This window comes from Trachurus japonicus, chromosome 4 (genome assembly GCF_045865225.1).
Source record: "Trachurus japonicus isolate A0001 chromosome 4, Traja_1.0".
NCBI lineage: Eukaryota > Metazoa > Chordata > Actinopteri > Carangiformes > Carangidae > Trachurus > Trachurus japonicus.
The window spans coordinates 15442769-15468673 of record NC_140910.1 but is presented as its reverse complement, the minus strand read 5'-3'; the positions used below and the strand labels follow the sequence as shown (position 1 = coordinate 15468673).

The window sequence follows — 25905 nt, the reverse complement described above, 5'->3', positions numbered from 1 at the left end:
CACACAGCAACAGCACTGGGGCCACTTAAGCTGCCGAAGCCAAACAACAGGCAACGTGTGCACACACACCCATACGCACACAGCCTGTCTGCCTGCCGATGCTTTCCGCTGCTTTCTGTTCTCCTTTTTTTTTTTCCTGGGATGCAAAATGCAGATGAGACGAGTCCACCGCTTGTGCACAGTCTCAGGAGAAACTGCCACTCAATCCAAACATCTGTATGAATACCAAAACACACGGGGTACAGTGGAGGATGAGAGAAAGAGAGAGGAAAGGGAAGGGAGGGAGAGAAGAGAGAGAGAGACAGAGAGAGACAGAGAGGGAGAAGACGACAGAGAGAGAAAGAATGAGCAGTAAAGTAGCTAAGAAAGCCAGTGTTCCTCTCTCCGTCTGTATCTTTGACTGAACAAAGAGCTATATACACATGAATACCTCTTTCCTCCCACTGTATTTTCCATCGGGATATTTATTCTGAAAAGCAGCGATGCACAACAAGGGCTCGGTCCTGTGTTTGCTAGTGGGCTGAGGCGCTAAAACTCCCCAGCTGATTATGTGTCTGTCTGTAGCAGTTTGAGCTGCTGCCAAAGGAATTAGGTCTAGTATTTGTGAATGCTGCTCCCCTCACAGCAGAATGCCTTGCCATGCCTCTCAGATTTCTAGCTTTTTAAAAAGAGAGGAAGAAAAAAAAACATTTTAAATAAATGAAGGAAATCGCTGTGGAAGCCTATTAAATTTTCAACGTGACCGTTTTGTGAGTCTTCATGTGTGTTTAGGCTTCACACAAAAGGAATATTTAAAAACCAAAGCGTGCTAATTGGGACAGAGATTGTTACAGCAGCTTCTTATTCAAACAGGCTTTTGGCTCATTAACTGCTTCCATCCAGCTTTTGTTTAAAGGAAAGTGGAAAAGACATTTAAAGACAATAAAATATTTTGTGATATTTATACAAGCACTGTACCACCAAAATACTGATAGACATAATGCGCTCAAACAAACAAAATATGCCAAAAAATGGCAAAACATCTTTCCCCTAGTGAAAAGAAATTATTTTGTCATCTTCAGTTATGTATCTTAGCAGTGTCATGTCACACACAAATCAAATTTTTACTTTGTAATAGCAGCTTTATTTTTGACCATCAGTGGACCACCTTGTCTCATTTATAAATAGACATTTATTATATTAGTATCATGAAATTCTGCAGGTGCATACTTTGCATGAGAACATTTATTATTTTTCTCAAGTGTGTTTTACTTTTGCAGCTGCAGCACATATTTTACTAGACAAATTGATTTGAGAAACAATTTTTAATGTTATATTGGGTCAGACTTTACCATGTTATTATCAAGTGAGGACCTCACACCCCTGAAGGAAAATTTCTGTTTTTCTGGGTTCACTTTACAAGTTCAATAACGCCTCCAAGCAAAACAAGAGGGAAAAAAAAGAAAGTGAGGAAAAGGCCTCTCTACACGCTTGTATGAGTTTTCTAGTTGTGGTCCTTGGTACAAGTGGAGGAAGAGATCCTCCCAAACAGATGTAATCCAACTAAATGCTCTTAGACTCACATCTCTGCTTCATATCATCACCAACACCTCTGTGTAGTTCCTCACTCTAAACTGACTGACTAGTGTCTATGTGTGTCAGCTCTTATCTTTTTGTACACGCCTGACTGGAGCATTTAAAAGCTACAGAGGAGACACAACCAGTGCGATACACACTTCACCCATGTGCACATACACTGAGTGAAGTGTGTATCATAGAACTACATGCATACTGAGCTACTACTAAGCTATTATACATGGACATAAACACACACACACACACAAAATGTCACTGTTTGGCGCTCAGCTTTCTGTAGCTGATTACTGTGGATGTAATGAACTGCAGTGTAATCTCCTCTTATGGAGAACAACAATGTTAATAGCAGTGCAGCCATGACTTTGCACTCTTAACACAAAGGTTGAGATGGTTGAAGGCCCCCTACTTTGCTTTTGTTTACATCTTGTCCTTCTACAAAGTGTATTTTATGAAAGTCAATTCCAAACGTTCGTTGCATACTGACAAACAGCATTCAGCCAGCGAGACACACCTACAACATAAATAATTCATTTCCACCTAAATGTATGTTTCTCCTGCTGCTTAGTAAAACAATCACAAACTATCCAATTGGCCATACACCATTTTGAAAACTCCGACAAGCATATAAGCGTGCTGAGCCTGGGAGAACAGCTCAAAGAAAGTAAAAACTCTCTGTGATGGATATTTCAACAGAGCACTGGTCTGGGTGGTCTGCCTCAGTTTGTGAGCTGTTAGTTTTTCAGAAGAGGTCTCAAATGTTGAAATAATTATGTAGTTTGAGCAATTTATTCCACAGCAGCTAAGATGGGGCTTTGCTAGAAATACGAGGAAAAGATGAATTGTACATTTCTGCTTGTTTATATATATATATATATATATATATTAATCAGTTGACAGTCGCCTGATACACCAATAATTTCACCATTCATGAATGTTACAGTGTTCAAATTGAAACTGTTACAGAGAGGTGTTGGTTTAACCTGATGGTTGCTTTGGAGGATGTAGTTCACAGTGCTATTGGACTGTGAAGTGTTATACCAACAAGTGTTTCTATTATTTAGTCTACCCATTTATTATAAATGCAGGTAGGCTAAATCACACACAAAAACACAGTCTGTTTAATGCAGTACAGTTCTCCAAGAATATCAGGAGTGTTGTATAAGAATGAATAGCTAGATGTTTCTAATAACTGCCCCCTGAGTGTATATTACTATCCGTCAGAAATATATAATTTCTATACATTGAGCTGAAATTCCTCTATCATGCTAAGATCAGTCCAATAGTTCAGCAAGCACTGTGCAAAACAACTAAAGGTCTGTTTATCTACATATACAATGCAGCACGCCCATCTACAGTAAATCCTAGAGTTAATGTTTCAGCACAGGAACATAGGAAAGAAGATTAAGAGGCAATTGTTTCTCTGCCTGAACCACTTCTCCTCTCTATTTGTCGCTCTATCCATTTGCTTGGTGTTTAATCAGGCTCTAGTTAACCATGTCACTCTGCATCTGGACACACGTCAGTTGCGCCTCTGATATACACACTCACGCAGACACAAACGCACAGAGCCGGTAACACAGAGATATAAACCACAGCATAGGCTACCACACAAGGCAATATTTTCTTCATCATCCTGTTGCTCCAACTTTAGCTCATCGATAATTTCTTACATGATGTCTATTCAGATGTCTCAGCTTCAGCGTTCCTCAGAACTGCAATCACCTCAGCAGCACCTCTCCCTATCTTATGTTTCTCTGATCTTCAGTTACATTTAAATTACTACGCACACATTCGTTCGGTGTGCTGTAGCTGTAGCTGTAATAAATTCCTCACACACCCCACCCTATTAGCATTGATGTGTAACCTTGGAGCTCATGGTGTTCTGCCTGAGGGTAATAGAGCCACTGCATGTTTGTGTGTGTGTGTGTCTGTGCGCATAAAAAAAATGGCCTGTGTCTAGTGCTGGTCCCCCACTGGCTCCCATCAGGAGGCTTCATGGTGCACTCATATCTTATGCTTCCAATACTGATGAACATTCAACAGTTTCACTCCCTCTCTCACTGTTCCTTTTTATTCCGTTCATCTTCTGCATATAATAATACTAGCCGTATCCGTACATACATTACAAACAAATGACACTCTTTCTTATGCCCTTCTTCTCACATTGTCAGTCACATGGTGCTGCTGCTAGGCCCCCCAATCTACGCTGGGCTGCAAGTCCAGACTGTCCAGTGTGACCAGCGTACCAGCTAGCGCCACTAGCCGCATCACCAAACAGGGGAGTCGCCTTCATTTCAATTAGCATTTTGATTGCATCCAATGGAACGAGTCCAGCACGCAAACAATCAAACATTTACTTCCCGACAAATGAATAATGCTCCCACTGTTCTTCGTGCAAATACGGAAGTGAGTCGGTCCACTTTGGGGATGGTAAGAGAACCATTTTGAAAACAGATGGACGCACTGACAATGCAAACTAATGGTATGGACTCTGTAGTCAAGGAATAGTGACGCAGTATCAGCAGAGGCAATGAAATAAAACTCTTTCACTGTATATAAAGGACGGGGAAATAATATGGCTGCTAGTTTTAGCTGCTCACTGTGTCACTTAGATGTGATGGATGAATTGATAAATGGATGCAAACTTGAAGTGAGTCTGAGGAAGCTGAGCAAAGCAAAATAATTAGATAGCTTACAGTGATGTCTCTCGTGCCGGCACGTACATCCACACAACCAAACATAATCATGCACACATTGTCACACAGTCACACATAAGACCAATGGGCTTCAAACTTAAGCGAATGCACTACAGCATCACAATAAATTGTAATCTAGGCATGCGCATAACTCCAACACACCTACTCTATCTTTCTCCGGCTCTGGCACAACACATGGACAACACACACTCCCACTGTGTGCACAAGCAGCATGACGGATAACATGTCTACTCACATAATTAACAAGCACTACTTTGCATACATGAATATCAAATCCACAAAAGTCCAGTTCCCCCCTATCGTCTTACAGTGCGATCAGCATCAATAACGTGCATCCCACCTCTACTGCGGTACTATACGCAGGTAAATATTTCAGAGTGGTGCAAAGGCAGGAAAAAAGGGGGGGACACCTCCAGCCCTAGCTTGAACATAAAATGGGTGCTGTTCCCCGATTTAACCCTTCCCTCCCTCTCTTCCTCTCCCCATCTTTCTTTACCTCTACTCCTGCTTCCACACCTCTCCTATTAGCATGATATCTGGCTCCGTCCCTCCATCTGTCTCCCTTCATTTCTCATCCTGCCCACAAACCCCGCCAGACTAACCCCCCGCTGTACACAGCTGCTGTAAGAAGAAACTTAACATTCTGCACAACAAATAGTTCAACAGCATCACTGCATCGCCCATGCTAGGAGAGCACAACACATACTGATAGTAGGTGCATCATCTACAACTACAACCTGCTCTATAGCCACTGCAGGCTGCTCAAAATCCAAACCATTGTGAACAATGTGCAGTGTAGTGTAGTGGCAGGCTGCCTGTAAGCTTCTTCCTTACCATCTTAAACCCATTCCACTCCATTTGGGAGACGCCGGCCGTTGTCTCACGCGCTCTCTCCTCACACACAACAGCTACAGCAACGCCTCAGCAAAGAAAATTTCCCTACTCTCTCTCTTACTCTCTTCCTGTCTCAGTCTCCTCTGACACTGTCTCTTTATATTTCCCTCTCCTTCTCACTCTGCCTCTCTTCCTGTTTCTGCCAGAGTCTTAGCAGCGAGCAGGGAGCAGCGTGCTAGAGCCGTAAGGAGTAAGCATCGCCTTCTTCCACAGATGCTGAGAGGAGAATGGTGAGCCTGGATGAGAGTGCTAGGCTGCAGCAAGTCCCCCCCCCCCCCCCCCTTCCTTGTTCCCTCCCTCCTTCCCACAGCCACCCGCCCAGTCGCCTGCTCAGCTGGAAGGTCAGAGCCCGCCCACTCTCCCGCTACACCCCCCCACCCGTCTCCCCCCGCCTCTCTTTCAGACACCGTGATTGGCTTCCTGGCTTGCCTGTCAGCCCTTGGCCTCACCCTCCCCTTCCCTCGGTGTTAACGCCTTCGCTCTCTGGCTGGCTCCGAGCCCTCGTCGGCACACGCCAGCTTCAGCCTGGTTTGGCAGAGAAAAGGCTTTCAGAGTCCCAGCAAAGCAATCAATCGCTGCTGAGGTCTGTGCTTGAGTGAGCCGGGCAGAGCAGCGCGGAGCAGAGCTCTTGGAGAGTGATTGCAGCCTCAGGCACTATGGTAATAGGATGCCTGCGCAGCACTGTGTATAAATTAGCTATTACAGGGTACACGTTAAAATCCCCTGTACATTTACACGACTGTGTATACAGACTAACTCATTCTCCCTCGCTCCCTGTCCCTTAGCCTTATACACAGGCACACACACACACGCACACGCACACTTCAGGGACCATCCAACAGTTTTGTTTTACGGAGTAATGACTGAGGTAATTGTAGATTAGAATAGATGATTTCTTCTTATATCTATAGGCTGTTTATCCAACCAAGCCTGACTATGCATCGTTTCCAAAATAAATACACACAAGTAGAACTTAACAACAGCGTCTGTTTGTTTGGTAGTAGCCTACATCATTTAAAAAGCAAAGAATTAATAAGCAATCAGCACACCTGGTCATACAGGTGTAGCCGTGATTGCGGTATAAGATAGTCAATTCCTTTTAAATCAGCTATAGCAAGTCATAAAGGAAAGGTGATAATCAGAAAGCGGTTGGCAATGTATAAGCCCTTGGCTAAAAGAAAAGAAAGAGAAAAAGAAGGAAAACAGTCTCGCGCTACCTGTCTGCCTGCTGCAGTACGCTATACGGCTCCGTTGAAATAAAGCTAGGATGGCGACACGCTGCAGGTGCTATAAAGAAACAAACAAGTGCGATAGAGAATGTATGCCCCGTGATATCTACTCACCATGACCATTCTCGTGTCGGTGTGACGGACGGTGACGGTGCTCTCGGCGGACAAAGTGTATGAAAAACCGGTGAAGTGAGGAAGGCGAGGCGGACAGAGTAGAAGCGGCGTGCTTCACTGGATGAATGGACCGTGAAGTGAGTGAGTCTAGCGGAGCCAAAAATGAAGAAAAAAGAAAAAACCTAAACAGAGCGGACCCGTGGGTGTCGACAACCTGCAGCCTTGTCCCGTGCGAGAGGACACGCGCTCGCGCTTGGCTGAGAAAAAACGAAAAAACAACTTAAAACAAATCAACCGAGTGATGAGAAACGGGAATCCACTCAGAGGAAAAAGATTCAGCGCAAAACACCCCCGGTATCGTTTTCCCTCTAAAAGCCATTTATGGCATGTCCAGCCACCTCACGCGCGCTCCCATTGGCTGGTGGATGCGAGGACGGGGCGGTGCGCTCGCGGATGAGAGTGGAGGAGGCAGGCTCGTGTGGTCCACGGAGCAGGGAAGCATCGTGAGCAGCGGGAGAGACCAGCAAAACATTAAAGGTGACTTTATGTTCGTGTATTCGCACAACTATCCCTCAGTTTACAGCGAATAATTATGCACAAGATCAACATGATTTAACTCGCACGGAGGAGGCTCGTGCTCTGTAACCCATGCCTTCCTATGCGTCTCTTCTTATGTCATTAAGCACGTAGTGCTGCTTAAAGAGCAGCTGCTCATTTTAGAGTCGTACACCACTCATAGCAGGGCTGAATACGTTATATTTATTGTTTATAGGAGTACAACATTCAAAATATGACTTTGACCAGTTATTCTGACAAATTATAATCTTCACCACAGTTCATGCATTCTTAAAAATGCATAGGTATTCCCAAAAAGGAAATTGTCCAAGCCCAGCAGCAAACTTGCCTTAGGTCGATTTTGTCTAGCTGGCCTCTATCTCAGGAAGACAAGAAGAGGGAGCTCTTGCTTCCTTTAACACAGTTACCTGGCAGGCAGCAGTACTTGGCTGTACCTTCACACATCTACACACATTCATACACTGTGAACGCACATACTGAACCGCATGATGGCCCACACCCTACTTGATAAGCACTCATAAGCATATTCATGTACACAAACACGCACGCATGCCCTTCCTGACAAATTCCCCAACAACATATTCAAGCACCTTATGCTGCTTAAGCACATCGTCTCATTTTAGATACAGCTCTGGTGGTATTATCTTATTTACTTTCAGGCAACAGATGAAAACATCACCAATTTTCCCCCAACACATGATAATACTGCTTCCTTTGTGTTCAGCACAGCAATAAGAGGCAGCCAGAGAGTCGGCTCTTTCACTCATGCTGGTTTGTTTCAATTAGTATTCAGCTGTGTGAGGCCTGGCACAGCTAATGTAACTAGTGGACGTCCATTAGGCTCAGAGAGGTTTCTTCTCTCTGTCCAGCTTGAGATACATCCTGAAGCATGATCACACTTAATTTATTTGTCCACTGGCATTTCAGTACAATCTATGAAAGAATGTTTATAATTTACAATTCTTTTAAAAGGTTGAAATTCCTGGTTATTGTGGAATTTTGCAGATTGTATCCTCAAATGTATCTTGAAAAACAGTGTCATGGAGTTAGATAAACTGTTGATGAGGCGAAACAATTATTCAATTAATTGTGTAGCAGATCAATAAAAGAAAAAACACTATAATATGATATTTTATAGACTAAATGAGCAATCAGAATATAATAAACCAAGAGCTGAGTCACACTGTAAAAAAATTGGAATATTTTTTGTCATCTCCTCACACAGTTGAGCACAACAGCAAACTAATGTCCACTACGATCTACTGCAAATCTGGCCCAGTTTAAATTGCTAGGGTCCAAATAGTGGATTTTCATGATGCTTTAATGTAATTTACTAAAGGTCCTGCTGTGTGTATACATAATGTGGTAATCCCACATTGTGAACAAAGATCGTGAAAGACTATGCAGCATTTATCACATGTGTACTCCAGACTTATATATTCGGTGTATTCATACAAAGATGAATTGTGAATTTCAACCACATACTCAAGTAGCTCCCAAATGAACACACTGAAAAAAATTCTGTTGGTAAAGAGAAAAAAACAGGACAAAAAGAGAGCAGCCAACTAAGTCTAGTCGCTGCACTTCACCTCTGACCTCTCCACCTGCCTGGTGAGCTAAAGCTAACAAGCTAGCCTTGCAAAACCACATGCCTGACATGCTAATGAGAATCGTCACTACGCCTTCAATTAGGCCTGAGCAGTAGACACGTACACACACACATACACACACACAGAGGGGAAGATGGGCTGAACAAGCTCGCTGTTGTTTCAGAATAGAATATGATGGCACTTGCAATCTTGCAACAAGCTCACTTCTGTCCATCTTTTATCCCCTTACTCTGACCTTTTGAGTTTAATAAAGGCTTTGGGTTGGACTCAGGAAAAAAAATATCATTCCCCATTTCCCTGCCTCTAATATTCTGCCCCCCAGTCATGTTTTTATTGTTTATTGTTTATTTTCTAACTGTAACGAATTGGCCGTTTTGTCAGTGGCTGTGCCTGAATCACAAATCACACACATTGTTAATTTTTTTTGTCTTTTGTCTTTGTATTTAGTCAACTTTAAGGTGCTGCGGTGGTGAGAATGGAGGGAGATCATTTTCTTATTTCATAAAATACAGTGTTTTGAGGTTGCTTTCTCCCTCTGTAATATAATCCAAATAACCTTTTCTCTAAATGAGAATATGATTTGAAAGTGAAAATAGTCTCTCACAGTTGTCTTGCTCTGCGTGTCATTTTACTAAATTGCTCTACAGGACCATGGTTTTACAAAGCAATGAAAGTGACTGCCACTACTCAGTAAATTAGCTATAAACACAATCTGCTCTTTGCAGTACATTGTGTTATGGAGTGCGAGTGTCTGTGTGTGTAGTTACAATATACGGACAAATACCAAAGAAGGAACCATGTTGCTGCCATGTCCCAGTTAAGGATACACACTGTGTGTTATAATAATGTGTATGGACAGATGGAGGGAGTGGTTGTGATATTTAATCAAGGACATCCATGCTGAGACACTTTACAGTCTGAATGTTAGAGATATTGAACTGTAGCTTAGTATCTTGTGGCTTTGGCTTCTCTGTAGTGTAGAGTTTTATGTGTGTGTGTGAATAAAAGTGAAACATGGCACTGAATAAATGTAAAACTGTCAAAGAAATAATTAAGGCTAATGACTACTCTTTTCTTCATGGTATACCCATTTTGTCAGAGTTTGCACAAAAAAGTACGTGGCGCTGATTTGATGCATTATTTGGCCGTTTAGATGGTGACTGATGCTTAATAGTTTTTGAGAAGGTAAATGATATTTCTTTCCTCTGCAAAAGTTTTGAAAGTTAAAAAGCTTTTGTGGCTTTAACCCAGGAAGGCCAGCCATACTGTCAGCAATGTGAAACCCCATCTCACCGATTGCCTCTGGCTCACATCCATAAACACACACATACTCACAGACACTCATGCAAAACTGAATCCATACACACACACACACACACGTGCTTGCACAGTCTTTCATAACCAACACTGCGCCAACAAAAAACACGAGCATATTGGTTCATTGAGTGCGTCACAGTGCTCCACAGCGACTGCTGTGTAGCCGGAGTTTTAAAGGGCTGGACCCCAGAAGTGTGTTTCAGCCTGTGTTTTCCAGCCTTTCTAATTCACAAAGCAGAGAACTGGCTAATTGACATGAACTCCTTCTGCCCTCCGTTCTGCCCTGCCTCTCCACCCTAAACCCCACCTCGTCACAGGCCTTAATGGATTAACTGCAGGCTGTGTTGTCCCTTTTACTCTCTCTTCCTCGCTCTGGGTCTTCTATACAAACTCATGATGCTGTTTCTCTGCCACGCCCTAAAAAAAAATCAGGTTCGAATTCAGGCTATTGAAAAACACAGCGCTGCACATACAGTACACAGCATACTCTGGTAGCAGACAACACATACAGTAGTAATCTGATAGCATAAGTGTGAAAAAGCAGGTAAAGAATAGCGTATGCAGTAAAGCAGGTTTGAATATGCAGTGCGCAGACAGTGATAATTGTGGGTGCTCTCGGTTTGAGTCTTGTTAACTGTCAGACACCAGCGTTTCAACACCCGTCTTGTGTTTCACTCTGCATAATAAGACTTCTATTTAAGGGAGGAGAAGTGAAGATGCCAGCAGAGGTGTAACCTCAAAGTGCTGGAAAGAAAATACCTTGATTATTAACAAGAGAAGGAAAACTTGTGTTTTTGCAGCAAAACTGATCTTCGCAGGTTCAGAGCAAATTAATGCAACCAAGGGCATAGGGAACATAGTGGGAAAACACCATCTGAAACTGAATTATCTAGAGCTACGGCAAAGCAGCACTGTAAATGACGAAGAAAACAATAGTTGTAACAAAGCTATGCAGAACAATGCATTACTTTTCAGGCCCAGGTGATTTCAGTGCAAAAATATCACAGCAGTCTATGCAGAGAATCAGCCTAATACATTAAATAGACCAGAACACACTCCTCAGTATGCCACGGCTTACTTAGGCTCTTTTTGATTTGCCCTTGAAGGATAGATTTAGTTGCTCTATTGAAGTTCTGGCAGTAGTAGCATCTTGCTGTGCTACTCAGACTGATGATCGCCTCTTTCCTGGCAGGTGTCCACCCTCTGCCGGTAACAATCAACAAATGAGAATCACAGCCTTCAACTTGCCTGTCTCCCTGCCCAGCGACAAACTCAGCATCACTGAGTCTTAGACAGCAGACAGCTATTAACACGATGCGGCTGTATCCGGACAACAATGGGCAGCTCGGACTCAGTTGACTTTTGTTGTTTGCTTTCAGAGTTAAGACCGGGGGCTTTATTTTCATGAATCAATGGCGCACACAGTGTGGATACTGATTTTCATGGTCAGAGGCGCACAGTGCACCTGCACTGCTGTTGTATGTTCAAATCGAATCACCCCTTTTCTTTTTTCTTCAAAAAGCAAGGTGCTCTGTGCCATGGTGCTCTGACAATTTAGTAAGGGAAGCAGTTGGGAGTGGTTCAGCCACAAAAGCTGATCCTAAGAGAACACTGATGTCCTTAAGCAGGAGCAGCAGAAGCACCGCAACGGCACCTTATTTAAACTGCTGAGAGTAAATGATGTTAAATTATCATGGGAGCCCAGTCAGGTTCACAGCCAGGCACTGAAATACTAAATGGGTGAAGATTAGAAAAAAGCCTGTGTGCACAAAAAAGAAGATCTCAATTTACCGGTGCAAAATCACATCCTGACACTGAAAATATGCCCTTTGGATTTGTAATAAAATATCTGTCTGCAATTTTTTTTTGGAATGGTTAAATATGCTAATTATCTGCAGTCCTAAATCCTACAGTTAGGCAAGAAAATCTGATAATTTGCTCATTATTTCAAAGACATAGATACTCACTGCTAGAGTTTTGAGACACCCTGCTCACAAGCTAACTAAAAGGGGTGAAAATATATTACGTTGAGGACTGAAAATGCAACATTAATTACTGAGCTATAGCTTAATGCTTTGGGGTCATTGTTCCCGATGTTGATTGTGAGCAAATAAAAAGCTGACATTTTGCCTTGGATAATCTTTTCACGAGTAAATCCAACACAGGCTTGCCATTCTGCAAATGTGTGAATTCAGGGTACCCAGAGACGAGAGAGTGGATTCCTTGAATGGCATGTTACTTAAATAAACACAATATTAAAGACAAGCATTTTGGTCGAATTTAACTAATCTAGTTGAAGCTTTCCTCCTACACCCTCTCTTCCCTCCGTGTCAGTGGGCATGATACACCGTCAGCTTAACCCCTGCCTGTGTCACTCTGCCTGGTAGAAACTCCTCAGATCAGAAATGAATTCTTCATGCTGATCCCGGAACAAGGCTGTGCTGCATTTGTCACAGCCACTTTCTTCCACTTTAACTCAAAGCTGTTTAGTATGGCTGGAGCTTTGCAGACTGCAGAGATGTGACAGGGGGCTGTTTGAAAGCTCAAGCTGAACGCTCTGTCTCTATCTGTGCAAGAGGCAGCGAACGCTTGTTCAGTCTCTGTGTAAACTCTGCAGAAAGAAACTCCTCTTTTGTAGACTTAATTCAAAATAATACTCAGACAACTGCTTCACTTGCGTTTTGAGGAGACACTCTAGAAAACACGTAAAATTTACAAAAATCAAAAAATGAAACCAGAACGCTATGGGTTATTTCACATGTTTCTGTTAAGAAAACACTTTTTTTTTTAATGGAGAAGATAATATTTGGTCTTTGAGGCTTGTGGAGGTGCCCAGAGAGGCTTAGCTATGCATGGCTGTTGAGTCTGGCATGTCTACTGGCACTAAAAATGTATTCTCAACAGGACTCTGGTGGATTAGTGTCCATTTGGACAACAGAGTGGTCCGCAGCACGGGGTGACATTCAACTTCGGCAGGCCAGCAGCTCACGCACTGATCGTGAAGTTTAGCCTGGCTGTTAACCGTCATCGATATGCAGTAAAAGTTATAAAAGCATTCATTTATTATATCTTGAGATCATTGAGTTTTAGAGATGTAGAGGTGTGCGTGACGACTTCGATAACAAACTGTTGTTCTACATTGTTTGAGTCTAAACTCAAAAGTGTGAAATGAAGTGGTGGTTATTCCCTCAGTACAGTGGGTCAGTTGATCCCGGGGTATAGTGGTGGGCTTTGGGGATGGGGGGACGGCAGCACGTTTCACGTTTGATCCCGGTCGGGGTACATCCAGGCTCACAGGGTAACTGCTGTGGTCCATCTGGTAGAGGCTTTAATCACAACTCCCCACACTTACACACACACACACACACACACACACACACACACACACACACACACTTGCATGCACTACAGTGACACAAAGCACTAGCCAGAGCATCCCACACAAGGTTCTTTGGACTAGCTGCTCACCGTCAGACCTTCTTATGTCTATTATTTATTTTAGTTATTTCTGTAGTCATGTATCTCTCCGCACAAACAAACCCTTTTTTCTTCTGTCACAGAATCTCCTACTCAAAAAAAGAAAAGAATGAAAGAAAAGAAACGCCACCTTCTATCTGTAATAATGATGTTTAAAACCTCATCAGAAATCTCACACTATCAGATCTGCATAAATGGCTGCACTGTGGCTTTTGATAAGAAATAACCTTTTAGAAATGAGGCACATCCAGAGTCCTTCACAGGGCTGGCCTACGGCATTGTGGACCAAAACATGCCCACGCTGCACAAATCCAGCTCTCCAAATGTCACTTCATGCTTAACCGCCCTTTCTCATGCTTGAAGAAAAGCAAGTGGGCAATACACAACAAGAAAAACTCCACCGGGTTTTAGTGTAAATGCCTACATGCTTAGAGACATGTTTCAATTATTTTCTGTTGTTGAAACATTTAGCTGATTGAAGAGGGAAAACTGCATTTCATATGAGACAAACACCCTAAAAAAATAAAGAAATTATTATCCTCTGCGCAAATCCATGTAATGATGCCATAAAAGGCATCGGTCATATTGTGAGTAAATGTACGCTGCATAATCATAAATTTAACCAAATCAAGACAGACATAAATATTTCTCTTACTGGAATAAGTTGTAGTCAAAATAAATGAACATATTCCTGTAAATTATCCCACATTAATGCCCACTTGCTAATGTTTTGGTTCAAGACTCTATGGTGAAACTGAAAGCTGCTGTTAGAATACATTCATTATTAATGTAAGTAAAGGGTGAGCAGATAATGATGATGCTGTTGTTGCATCTCTGGCTTGTGTAGAAGAACCACTTAACGTTGACCTCCCCTTTGACCAAAATACCAGCAGTATTTGAATCAATTCCCAATATCTTATCCTGATTTAGCTTCCCTTTTATGAACAGCTCTCCTACTTAAGCTAATCAATTGAAGACAAAAATCTATCGCACATTTAAAACTACTTTCTGAACACATACACTAGTACACACAGGCCCCAATTACCAGACACCTCCCAGCGGAAACCAGTGGCCTGCTACTGTAACTTCAATGGTCACTCCCCGGCACTAATGCACAAGTCAGCCATACATCATTTATTCATGGTGACAGCAGATACTTTGCCTCATCCCTGGCAATTAGTGAATCAATAAAAACGCATTGACTTTGAAACTATCAGTTCTGAGAGGAGAAAAAAAAACAGTGTTGTTCATCAACATGCCAGGATCCCAGATGCGGACAATCACTCAAGTATCGGCGGTGTTTTGTCAGCTCAGCATCAACAGGCGCTGAGCTGTCAACAATAAAGCGCATTTCCTCACAAGACTGCTCTTAAAATGACTGCCAGGTATCGCCTGGTCAGGACTCATCACCTACGAAATGGGCGCCTGTTCTATGTAATATCTCAAATTCCAGTTGTCAAAGCCATATGCACTTTAATTTCTAGAAAGGGAGGCGATTTAGATTTCTTTCCGTCAGCAGATTTTGTTTTTCCATTATGAATTTGTGTCCATTGTGAAGGAGATGACTAAGCTGAAGCCATCTGAGTGAGATTATCACAGACGCAGACAGGTCAGTAAAAGGCTTGCGCTGGCTAATACCTCTTTTGTGAAGGTTCATAAGGCTGACATATCAACAGCACATGTTGCTATCTCTGTCAGTTTTATAATTAATTCAGTAAATCTGCATGATTCAGTGCATATACCCCAGAGCGCTCTTTAAAGCAAACATTACCCTGACCTCACATGACATGAGATTCAGTCCAAAAACCTTCAAATTTCACTATAGTAGTAGTAAATAGTAAATAAGGCATTTCTAATATTTTCCACAATTTTCCTTGTTAATGTTTGTGCAAATAGCAAAATATGAGGAAGTCACCAGATTTGAAAACACAATACTACCTTTCTCCTGACTGTGCTGTCTATTTTATTATTCTCTCTCTGTTTATCCTTTTAAACTGAGTAAAATAACTGCAACTGGATGTGAAAACATTGTCCAAGAGAGGCGACAAATTTGTCCCTGAAATTAAATGCTTTTTTGTACTGAGCAAAAGAGCAGCACTGGGATTTTCTCTCTTTTTTTGTATTAAAGAAGAAAAAATGATCAGTGGGAAGTGAGATTATTTTGTTTATTTAACCTATTGAACAGCATAAATGTTGCCACTGATTTGAGGTAAATCCTCAGCAGAATACACAGGCCCAACATGAATATACTATGTAATCCAGGACTGCATAAACTGTGTTTATAATGTGTGCCTGCATGCTTTTACAATATGGATTGTATTATTTTGTACAAACTGCATATTAGTGGAGAGCTTGCTATTTCTGTATATTTAACAGACTATAATTAAAATCTTTAGCCTTTTTTATTGCTGCGTTTACAGACGATATCATCCTCAGGAAACTCAAACATCTTAGCTATGTAAATCCGTGTTTTAGAAGATCTGTCAGTCAATCAGTGTGGGAATAATAGCAGGTTCAAATCTCCAGCTTTGGTTTTGTGGTGGGTGGGAAAACACTTTTGTTTACTGCTGTATTATGGGTCGTGCTCTTCGCCCACCTCTATAATAATTACTCAGAGTTTGTTTGTTGAAGTGATATAATCAGTGTGTTACTGCTGCTTTTGCCACGAATGTCAAGACACAGTCAGGAGCGCACAGGAGGCTCCAGAGCATCTGGGCCTTGCCTTGTGCTATTATATAGGTGAAATTACAGGTCATTACTTCCAGGTCAGACTCCCTGAACACAGAAAGGTGACCTTTGGCTGGGCGTGGGCGCACGTGTTGATGCAGCTGGCCGTTCTGAGGATGTTCCCATTGTTTATGGATCACATCAACATCTCCAGCCATTTTTTTTTCTTTTTTACATCTCGGTTACAGAGTCGATGGGTATGAAAAATAGGTAATGATCAAAAACATGGTATTGTGTGATGAAATACACACTAAAAGGCACCCTGCGGACAGACTAAATTGCCGGGTTGGGTATGCACAGGAGAGAAAAAAAAGGGAGTCACAGAGAGACAGAGACAGAGACTAAGGAAAAAGAGAGAGAGCTCACTTAGCTTTACAGTGTGTGTGCGTGTGTGTGTGTGTGTGTCTCTGTGCATGAGCCTGCAGACACCTGCTCCATTCTGCAGTGATGGCTCCCAGCGGGACACAGGCTCAGCTGCTGATCACTAGGCCCTCCCTGCAGCACTGGTGGCCAGCACACACACACACCACACACACACACATGCAGCTCTTCCAACAAATCTGAACCCTTCAGGCCTCCCTCCTAGAGTCTCTCAGCCTCTCTGTGCTCCCCATAACTGACACACCACATGTGCTCATATCAAACATGACATGATGTACACACGCGCACAAGGCTACACGGTCTGTGTTCATATGATGTTGCATGTAAATTCTTTGGTGCAGTCATAACCGGCTCCAGCTTAATATATACTATAGGGATGATATGGTTGACTAGTCTTTTTTTCTGCTACCGTATTGCCAAAAACTTAACTGAACGGAGCACTACACTACAACCTCCGTATTACATGAAGCTGTCGTTTTAGTTACAAGGAAAAAGAATTAACACTTCACATAAACGCTTTTGTATCGCTAAGAGTTATTTTTTTTTAGCACACGATTTAATGGTTAATGTTAGTCATCAACCACTTTTTTTTTTTTGTCCGTCCTGTATTAATCAGCTACCATTGTACTTGTGCCATGATTCTTATTGTCAGCGTATTTTGCACATATCTCCATCTCTTGTTTCCTTCTCGACGAGCATCTCTTTCCTTTGTGGCGTCGTTCAGTCTGCTGCACCTGTTTGTGCCTCGCTGACAACAGGGTTGTGGAGCACAAATGAACTAATTTCCTGGATATAGAGAACACTGCAATCAAGGAAAGCGGAAATGTAGCAAGCGGCAGATGGAAGAAGCTAATCATTGTTATGAAATAGAGATGACCTCTAACTATCTCCTAGCTGCTATTATGCATGTTTGCCAGCCAGTGTGTTGTGCACACCCCTCTCTCACCTTCTTCCTTCTTTGCCTGTTTGTTGTTGTAGTGTTGATGAACCTCTCATGCAGGTTCTGAAATGCAACCCTCTTTTTCTTCTTTTTTTTTGAATGTTGAAACAGAAAAGATTGGAGTTGTCAAACAAAGCCTAGTGTCACATAGAGAACGGCAGCTGCCTGCAGTGGGTAATCAGTGGAGCTTTCTACAAATTAACAACATTCAGCTCTGAAGCACGGCGCACTGCAGGTTTTTAGATCTGGGCTTTTGAAAATTAGATCTCAGTGACTGAAATACGGAATAACGGGAATAACAACAGTTTACAGTTTCATTTTTCCTCACGTGTTTTTTTAAAATTCTTATCAGCGACGTCTAAGGTGACTTGGCTGAGATTATAATCTTTGTGCTGTAACACTGCAGATGCTCATTATGAACTCAGGGATATCAGTTAAAATGTAATTAATTGTACGCTGAATCTCTTCTCTGCGTGCCTGATGGCTTCTGAATTTAATTCTTTGAATGCTCTTTTAAATGTACCATCCTGCAGCTTGAAACACAACTGAGAACTTGTGCACACACAAGCAGATACAAAGTGACAGGACGTGTAGCACAAACACAAACACACACTCTAAACAAACTAAACACACAGTGTGGCCCGGGGAAGTAATAGCAAACTTTACTGCTGCTGGAGGACAACCGTTTTATCTCTTTATTCATTTATCAAAGCACTATTTTAATGCTGTGGTGCATTAAATAGAATTGCACTGTAGTGGCTTATTTTTGAATGATAATATTAGTCAAAAAGTTTCAGTGATTAAAAGATAAAAATCACTGAATGTTTTATGAAACAATTAATTTCCTCCGTATTGGATATACTCTACAGTGTTCTGCTACTGCTACAGAATTGTATTTCCTTTTGATGGTAGCTACCGACAAAAAAGAAAAGAAAAGTGATGCTGCTTTTGAGGCTTTACACACCAAAGCCACCATAATCTTCCAGCACATTTATCTAATGTATGCAAATGATCTTGCTGTGCTTAATGAAGGCACCATTAATCACTATAACGATGGCTTTTTTAACCAGGGAAATCATGCGCATATACACACATGCAGACAAGAAACACTCTCAAATGCATACACAAGCACATGCACTCATTTACCCACACACACACACACATACACAGAGGAACACGCCTCATCACCAGCAACACATTGATGACAAATGTGCGAAATTACAAAAACAAACCATTACCAAACCATTTTACCAGAAATTGAACTATGTACGATGAGGACCTCATAGGGAATTCATTTGAATTCATCTAGTCTGTAGTTAATCTTCCTTACCACCCTGTGCTGCTGAATTTAACGAAATGTGCAACTAGTCATCTGATCATCATGTTCCGCCCCGCAATCGACTGGTTAAGTAATCACCTCAAATTCCATCTAATAAGACGCCGATAAGATGCATCAAAATATGTTAGAGTGTCAATCATATTTATATAATAAATTCAGCTAATTAGTTCCACTGGTTTCAACAAATAATTTATGGTCCAGCAGCTTTATGCAAACAGCAGATAACACTGTTGTGAGTCAAAAAAGGGGCAGTGGGAAAAACAGTCATTTTGTGTGCTGTATGATGACAACAAAACACTGGCAGACGTCTTTGAACTCATGTAAGAATTCAAAGGAAAAAAAACGAAAAACATTTTTGAAGCCCAACTCCTCACGGACGTATTTCAACGCTTATCCTTGCCGTGCATTTGCATACAGTTGACGGAAACCCCTGGGTACAGTCAGCAGCATGACAGTGGGTTATGAAGGCTTCCGGGAGGCTCTGGGGTGTGGATCTGAGCCAGTTTAAAGGGGAGCCGAACCAATGAAGAGCCCACAGCGGATTAGACACCCACAGCTTCATGTCGCTTTAATGCGGCGAGTCAGGGATTTTCTTACAACGCTTTTGCCTAAACGCTCAGGGTTTTCTCATGCCCCTTTTTCTCTCTCATTCCCTTCCCCTTGAAGTAATCTTTTTCTATGTAAATGGCAAAGTAGTGTTGATTGCAGTGCAAAATGTCCCATCTATCTACAGTGTGCAGTCCCTGCTTCCTTCTGCTAATGTGACTTGTCAGATCTTGATTGGTATTGAATCGGATTGATAGTTACAATCAAATGTCATTTGAAATCTATCATCTTACACAACTCCACATGCCCTATGGGTGTTGAAAAATAATCTTTCCTTTTAAAGGTTTTTATATAAAGTTTCAACACATTTAGAATTGTGTGTGTGTCTGTTTACTGATTCACTATGAAAGTTAATTGATTATCAAAAGGCAAGCACAAACATTAAATGCAAATCCCGCAGATGCAGACAGAATTCACAAAATACAACAAACATAAAATATATTACCCTCACAAACACACACACACACACACACACACACACACACACACACACACACACGAACAGCTCAAATTCCCTTGATAACAGGCTGACTGGCAGAGGCTAAAGACGGAGTAGGCGTCTGTAATTGAACAAACATAACAATGTAAATATTTACTAATTCCATCCATTGGGGATACAGGCAGAATCCCACAATTGATTTGCTCTCTTTCTCCTCTTTAACACATACACACAATACACACACACACACACACACACACACACACACACACACACACACACACACACACACACACACACACACACACACACACACACACACACACACACACACACACACAAAAACAGAAATAGATTCACACTTGTACTAACTATCACTCTCGTCTTCTTCTCCTTTTCTACTTTTCTCAATATTACGTTTGCCTGTGTTAGGGTTAAAGAGATGGAGATACATTGGTCTGTCTATCCTCTTACCAGGGGTGACCTGTAGCCCATCTGGGCTGGCGATGACAGGAGATCCCTGGGAAATAGCGGCGAGTGCGTCTCGGGGACGGAGCCCACGCCACTGGCTGCTAGTCCCGAGAGCTGCCCGTACCTCGCCATCATCTTGAGATGCTGCTCACAGAACGCACACACTCATACACAGACACAGGAGGAGAGGGGAGGAGAGAGAGGGAGAGAGAAAGAGAGAGAGAGAGAGAGAGTGAGGGACGGAAAAAAGAGAGAGGGAAAGGGTGTGAGAGAAGGGAAGGAGATAACAGCAGGTAGGAAGGACCGTAAGAATGGTAAAGGACAGAAGAGGGGAGCAGGGTGGGGGTGGGGGGCACATGAAGAAAGAGGAGGTAGAGGGGGATTACAGAACACTTGGCTTTCGCACAAATGCATGTGTGAACATACACACATACACATACACTCGCACTAGCAGACGTACTGTAACGTGCACATGAAGGCACACACTACTATTTTAGCCCCAGGTGGGCAATTTCACAAGCAAGCCTATGTTTGATGGGTTTGATGGCTACCTTGGTTTTGTTAGAGTAGGGGAACATAAAGTCGAGACACTAGCTATCCGTTTATTATTACAAGCCAGGATGAGTGTGAGAAGCGTAGTAGCAGTCCCCCTTTTGCTTCGTGCCGACCATCGTGCCGGGGAAATATAATAAACAGCAGCTGTTATCAATCATCCCCTTTGCCTTCTGGCTATAAGCATACACAAGTGTACAGACACGCACACGCACTTACATAGGACAACACACATGACAGAATGGTTGGCAGCAGACATACACAGGTGAGGTGTGGAGAAAGAAGCAAATCCAAATTTCTTTACCTCATTGCTCAACAAAGCGGCGTTGAGTGTTCGGCTTATTTCGAACATGTTCAGAGTCGGTGCTTTTTTTGTTCGTTCTGTCCTTTTATTTTCAGATTCTCTTCAGTTCTTTGCTCCCCCTTTTTCTTGTCTACGGTTGGGAGTCAGTCCCCGGGAACACAAAAAAGAAAGAAAGAAAAAATGAAATCAATTGAAAAAAAGAGGGGGATAAAAAAATCCTCTTTAATTTTCAGATTTTGGAGTTTTGACTTTTCAGTCCTCTATTCTTTTCTCTCTGTCTCCCCTGTCTGTTGATGCACCTCTGCTGGCTGTGGCTGTAGTGGTGGCGTTTGTGCCCAGGGTCTCCGCACACGTCTAAGGAGTCAATATGCTGTTTTTCTCTCTCTCTCTTTCTCTCTCTCTCTCCCTCTCTCTCTTTTTTAAAAAAATCTCCCAAGAGTCAGCACATTAAAACAGGCAGTCAGGCAGTCGGTGGGTTGGTGGGTCGAGCTGGCGGGCTGGCTGGCTCCCTTATCTGTCCCCCACACACTGGCTCACACAATACGCTCCGATCCTCACACTGCTCGCTAGCAGATTAGCCTGTCCCAAAACATAGCACTTAGTTTAAACTCCCCTCCCTTTTGCTCTCTCTCTCTCTCTCTGTATCACTCCCCTAGCTGTCTCCTCTGCTCTCCCTCCCTCCCTCTCTTGCTCTATCTCTCTCTGCATCTCTCTCTCTCTCTCTCTCTCTCCCACCATTGCTCACGCATTGATGCAGCTACAGTTCACTGTGCTACCACAAGGTGGGAAGACTGTTCTAGCAACAGCGACACCATCGCCGCCACATCCATTCCTCTCCGTGCCACTCCTACCTTTCAGATTTTCTACTCTTCTCCCCTTTTCATGTGTGTTTATAACACACAACTATTGATGGTGAACGTGTTTTTGCATTTACTGTAGCGCTAACCACCCTGACCAGATCAAACGTACAACCAGAGATAAATTGGTGAGGCGTGCAAGGACTAATATTGTTTGGTTGTGTTATCTAATTATGGCTTTTACAAAAACAGGATGTGGATTCAAATGTGGAAAAAGGGCTATCAGAGACTTGATGGAGGAAAGCACTTCCTTTGAGGTGTTTTTGTGACAGACAGAGCTAAAGTAATGTAATGTAATAAAACCTGGACACTATTGGGAGACCTTAAAGAGAGTGGAAATCAAGGGTACCTCTCAGTAATAACTACCAGAGGAAAAATGTGAGGGTTGGGCTGATGTGAGCATCAAGGTCAGGTGGTTGTCCTTTTCCTCAGCAGGGTGTGGCACAGTGATGACGAAGCAGCCAGTCACAGACACGGCAGGAGATCCCAACTAAGGAACAAACAACCAAGCAAAAAAAGAAAAAAGAAAAAAGATTACTGCGATGCGAGCCAAGAATATGATTCACTACCAGAATGTGATTCAGTCGATAACACCTGAGACATTTCAAAATAATGACTCATAGAGTGCTGTATCTGCATCCAGTGAAATGTGAAAAAAGTCTAAATGTTTATGGAATTTAGGGCTGTTTATGGAAAATATAGGAAGATAAATTGTTTTATGAAAATAATGCTGTTAGAGTGATTGCCATTGTCATCATCTTTACTAGTGCTAATCTAAGTGGTGTCTTTCTTGCCGCTCCATCAGCGAGGCAAAGGATTTATTCCCAGTGTTTTGAATGTGCTTTTCGCCGTCTTGGACCAGAAGTGGGGAGAGCGGCCAGTTAATAGCAGCCTATTGACACGGGACCATCTGTTTAGGTGGACACTGTCCAGCACAGTGATGAGAGGGAGGGAGGGAGGGAGAGAAAGAGGGACAGAGAGAAGAGTGGGTGATGACGAATCAGTGAGAGAGAGCGGGGAGGGGGGTAAGGTGAAGGTACAAACCAGAGGAAGTGTTAGGAAACAATTTGTTTCAACAGATGTTTATGTCAGACAGGGAGGGAAAAAATCTGTAGAGGCAGCAAGGATGTGGCACATAATATTGTTTACATGTTTTAAATTAGCACATTTTCTCATTTTACATTTTCATCACTAACAGGATATGTGAGGGTATCAATAGCTACATAACTGTGTTATGGCACTGTCTATGGCTTCAGTTCCCTCAGAAAAGGACTGCTAGCCACATCCCTGTTCTGTAAAGCCCACAGTCTCTGGAGACGGCTGGTCCGGCAGAGCCCTGGGGGGAGCTGTCAGTTGAATCATCCAGAGTAAGGGCTGATTCCTCAGTCAGCTGCCTCTCAAGCCTTCCTCTCTGACCCAGCCTCACTCCCCTGAGCCCCCTGATTGCTGTCACCATAGTGATTCTCTGTGTACTGCCGGCTGCCCCCCCCCCCCTCCCTCCAAAGTGCCCACTCCCCTAACCTGCCTCTCACAGCCACCGGTTTCCAACTCGCTGCCACTTGCACCCCGTGTTTTGATTTTTGCACGACTTCCTTCTTCACTCATGATGGACGTTATGTGTGGAAGTCCTCGGCTGACCAGAGTAAAAAGGGTTTCCCTGTTTTTGCTGAAGTACAGATACAAAAACATAAATTGGCACGTGCGCACACACGCACATGCACGTCTCACGCATTGAGCTTCAGGGTGGAAATATAAAGAAGATATTCTTTGTGTCAGTTTTTTTCTCTTCCAGTGGTGGTACTGAGCTACAAGCACTGACTTATTTGATCATTTTACAGTTTAGAAGAAAGACGTATCTTTCTGAAAGAATGAAAAGCAAGCCTTGGAAATATCTTTGCTGTGCCAAAGCTATTGTTTCCCCCAAGGGGCTTCTGATATGTTCTGCACAGGATTGTGACGCTGTGGTGTGTCCTCCAGTCACTAGCAACCCACGCTTAAAATAGCCACAATTTCCTAAAGTTAGTGTAGCTTCTGTATGTAACCATGACAGGCATGTCTACATGTGAAGCGCATTCATATGTGCAGAAATCATTAGGGGTCAAAAATGTTTTCATAAGCATGTAAAAATACACTCTCTTGAGAGATAATTAAAATTTGAGAGGCCATAGTGTGGATTGTACTTCTCTTTCATGTTATTCTGTTTCCCATTGATGGATGTGTTCATTAAATCATTGCTGCGCTTCGCAAACACCATAACAAGAAACATGCGTGATACTTAAGCAGAGAGAAGAGAGGTTATTGTTGAAAGTGTTGCTATTTTTTCCATCCCTCTTCAAACATATTTTAAGGAGGACACATCATTATGGAATTTGAAGCTTTGAAAGAAAAGGAAACCCATCAAGAAAAGCACTTAGTGTAACTCTGCACTTCCTACACTATATTTGATCTACTCTGATGCCAACATGGGACACCACGTGTTATCACATCACAGCCACATCACTTAATTGAAAGTAATTATTAGATTTAACTACTAAATGTGAGTGTTGCTCATTAGATCATGTTACATACAGGAGCTAAAATGCTATAAATATGGCAGAGACAAACCAGGATCTTATGGTATATTCAACTACTCTTTGGCAATCTTTTTATTTAATAAGCTCTGAGAAACAAGGGAAACATGTAGCACACCTAGTAATTCATTCTTCTCATGCTCCATAATTCAATTTCAATCTCCCTCTTGAAAATAAATGATTGTACCACCATAGACCTCTTTAGTTGGCATAGTGTTAAAGGAATGACATAGCATGGAGGACAGCTATTCAATTTTCAATTTTAACGAAATATTACACAGCAGCTCTGTATTCTCTTCCTGTCATCTGAGAAATAATCAGTCCGACCTATCTACTCAGCAGCCTGTTGATGCTTGCCATCAAATACAGATCACACACTGAGAGAAAAACCATTGCCCTCTCCCTGGTCTCATTCATTTGGTCCTGTTACACACAGCTTATAACCTGAAAATTAGCAGCAGTCTGCATGCCTCTTGCTCCAGGAGTTGTGCGGCTGCTCATTTGATGTACTTAATCAGGTGCAGCCTTTGTAATGGGAAAGGAATAGGGCCAGGCTTGATTGGCCTTGATGACATCTATGCTCCAATTGTCTAGAAAACCTCCAGCTTTAATCGATCTGCAGTATAATTCAGAGTCTCTGGCTGCTGTCAGCAATGATTGGCTTTTTTTCCTCTGAAAATACCATTAAAAATGCAGGTATGGCTGCAATAAAACTGTGGGGTGTGTAATTCACTGATTACAGTTTAAAGGCAGCGTATGGGTCATTTGCTCACAGAATGTTAATGTTGAATGTACACTATCCTAAGCTAGTATAGCTTATAGTTTTTTCCCCTTCATTATAGAGACAATTTTATCAAAATGGACTGTTAAGTAGCCTATCCCACCATTTGGGAATATTTTAGAAATTGAGTTTTCAGTTAGAGAGGAAAACTTTATTTCTTTCCTGAGCCACATTGACATACCAGTGACTTATCAGCTGATCGGCATTTTTGTGTTTTACTTCTGTGTATTTTCTAGTTGGATAATATCGATTTGCTATGTTTAATCATTTCTGTAGCCTACATTGAAACCATCAGTATCCGTGTCTATTGTTATCTGCTTGTTTAGTGCATACAATTATGAACTTCAATTAAAAACTGGCACATCTGACCTACTGCACACGACGTAGGCTCCATAATGTGTGGACCGATGTCTTCTTGTCTGCAGCGAC

General features: G+C 42.3%; 1 protein-coding gene across 13 annotated transcripts in view; it reads right to left on the bottom strand.

The window, feature by feature from the left end:
* elavl4 (ELAV like neuron-specific RNA binding protein 4) overlaps positions 1-22495 on the bottom strand; it is a 79369-nt gene extending 56874 nt beyond the window's left edge. For 2 of the 13 annotated variants that reach the window (XM_085774271.1, XM_085774267.1), the window contains exon 1: positions 21269-21844. In XM_085774271.1, the coding sequence (XP_085630397.1) occupies positions 21269-21316 (48 nt within the window). In that variant the 5' untranslated portion in view covers positions 21317-21844. Of the gene's footprint in view, positions 1-5126; positions 5416-6529; positions 6859-20415; positions 20629-21268; positions 21845-22474 lie in introns of those variants that run through there. The other 11 variants (XM_085774266.1, XM_085774273.1, XM_085774272.1 and 8 more) reach the window with 9 other exon arrangements.
* Between the last annotated feature and the right edge of the window lie 3410 nt (positions 22496-25905).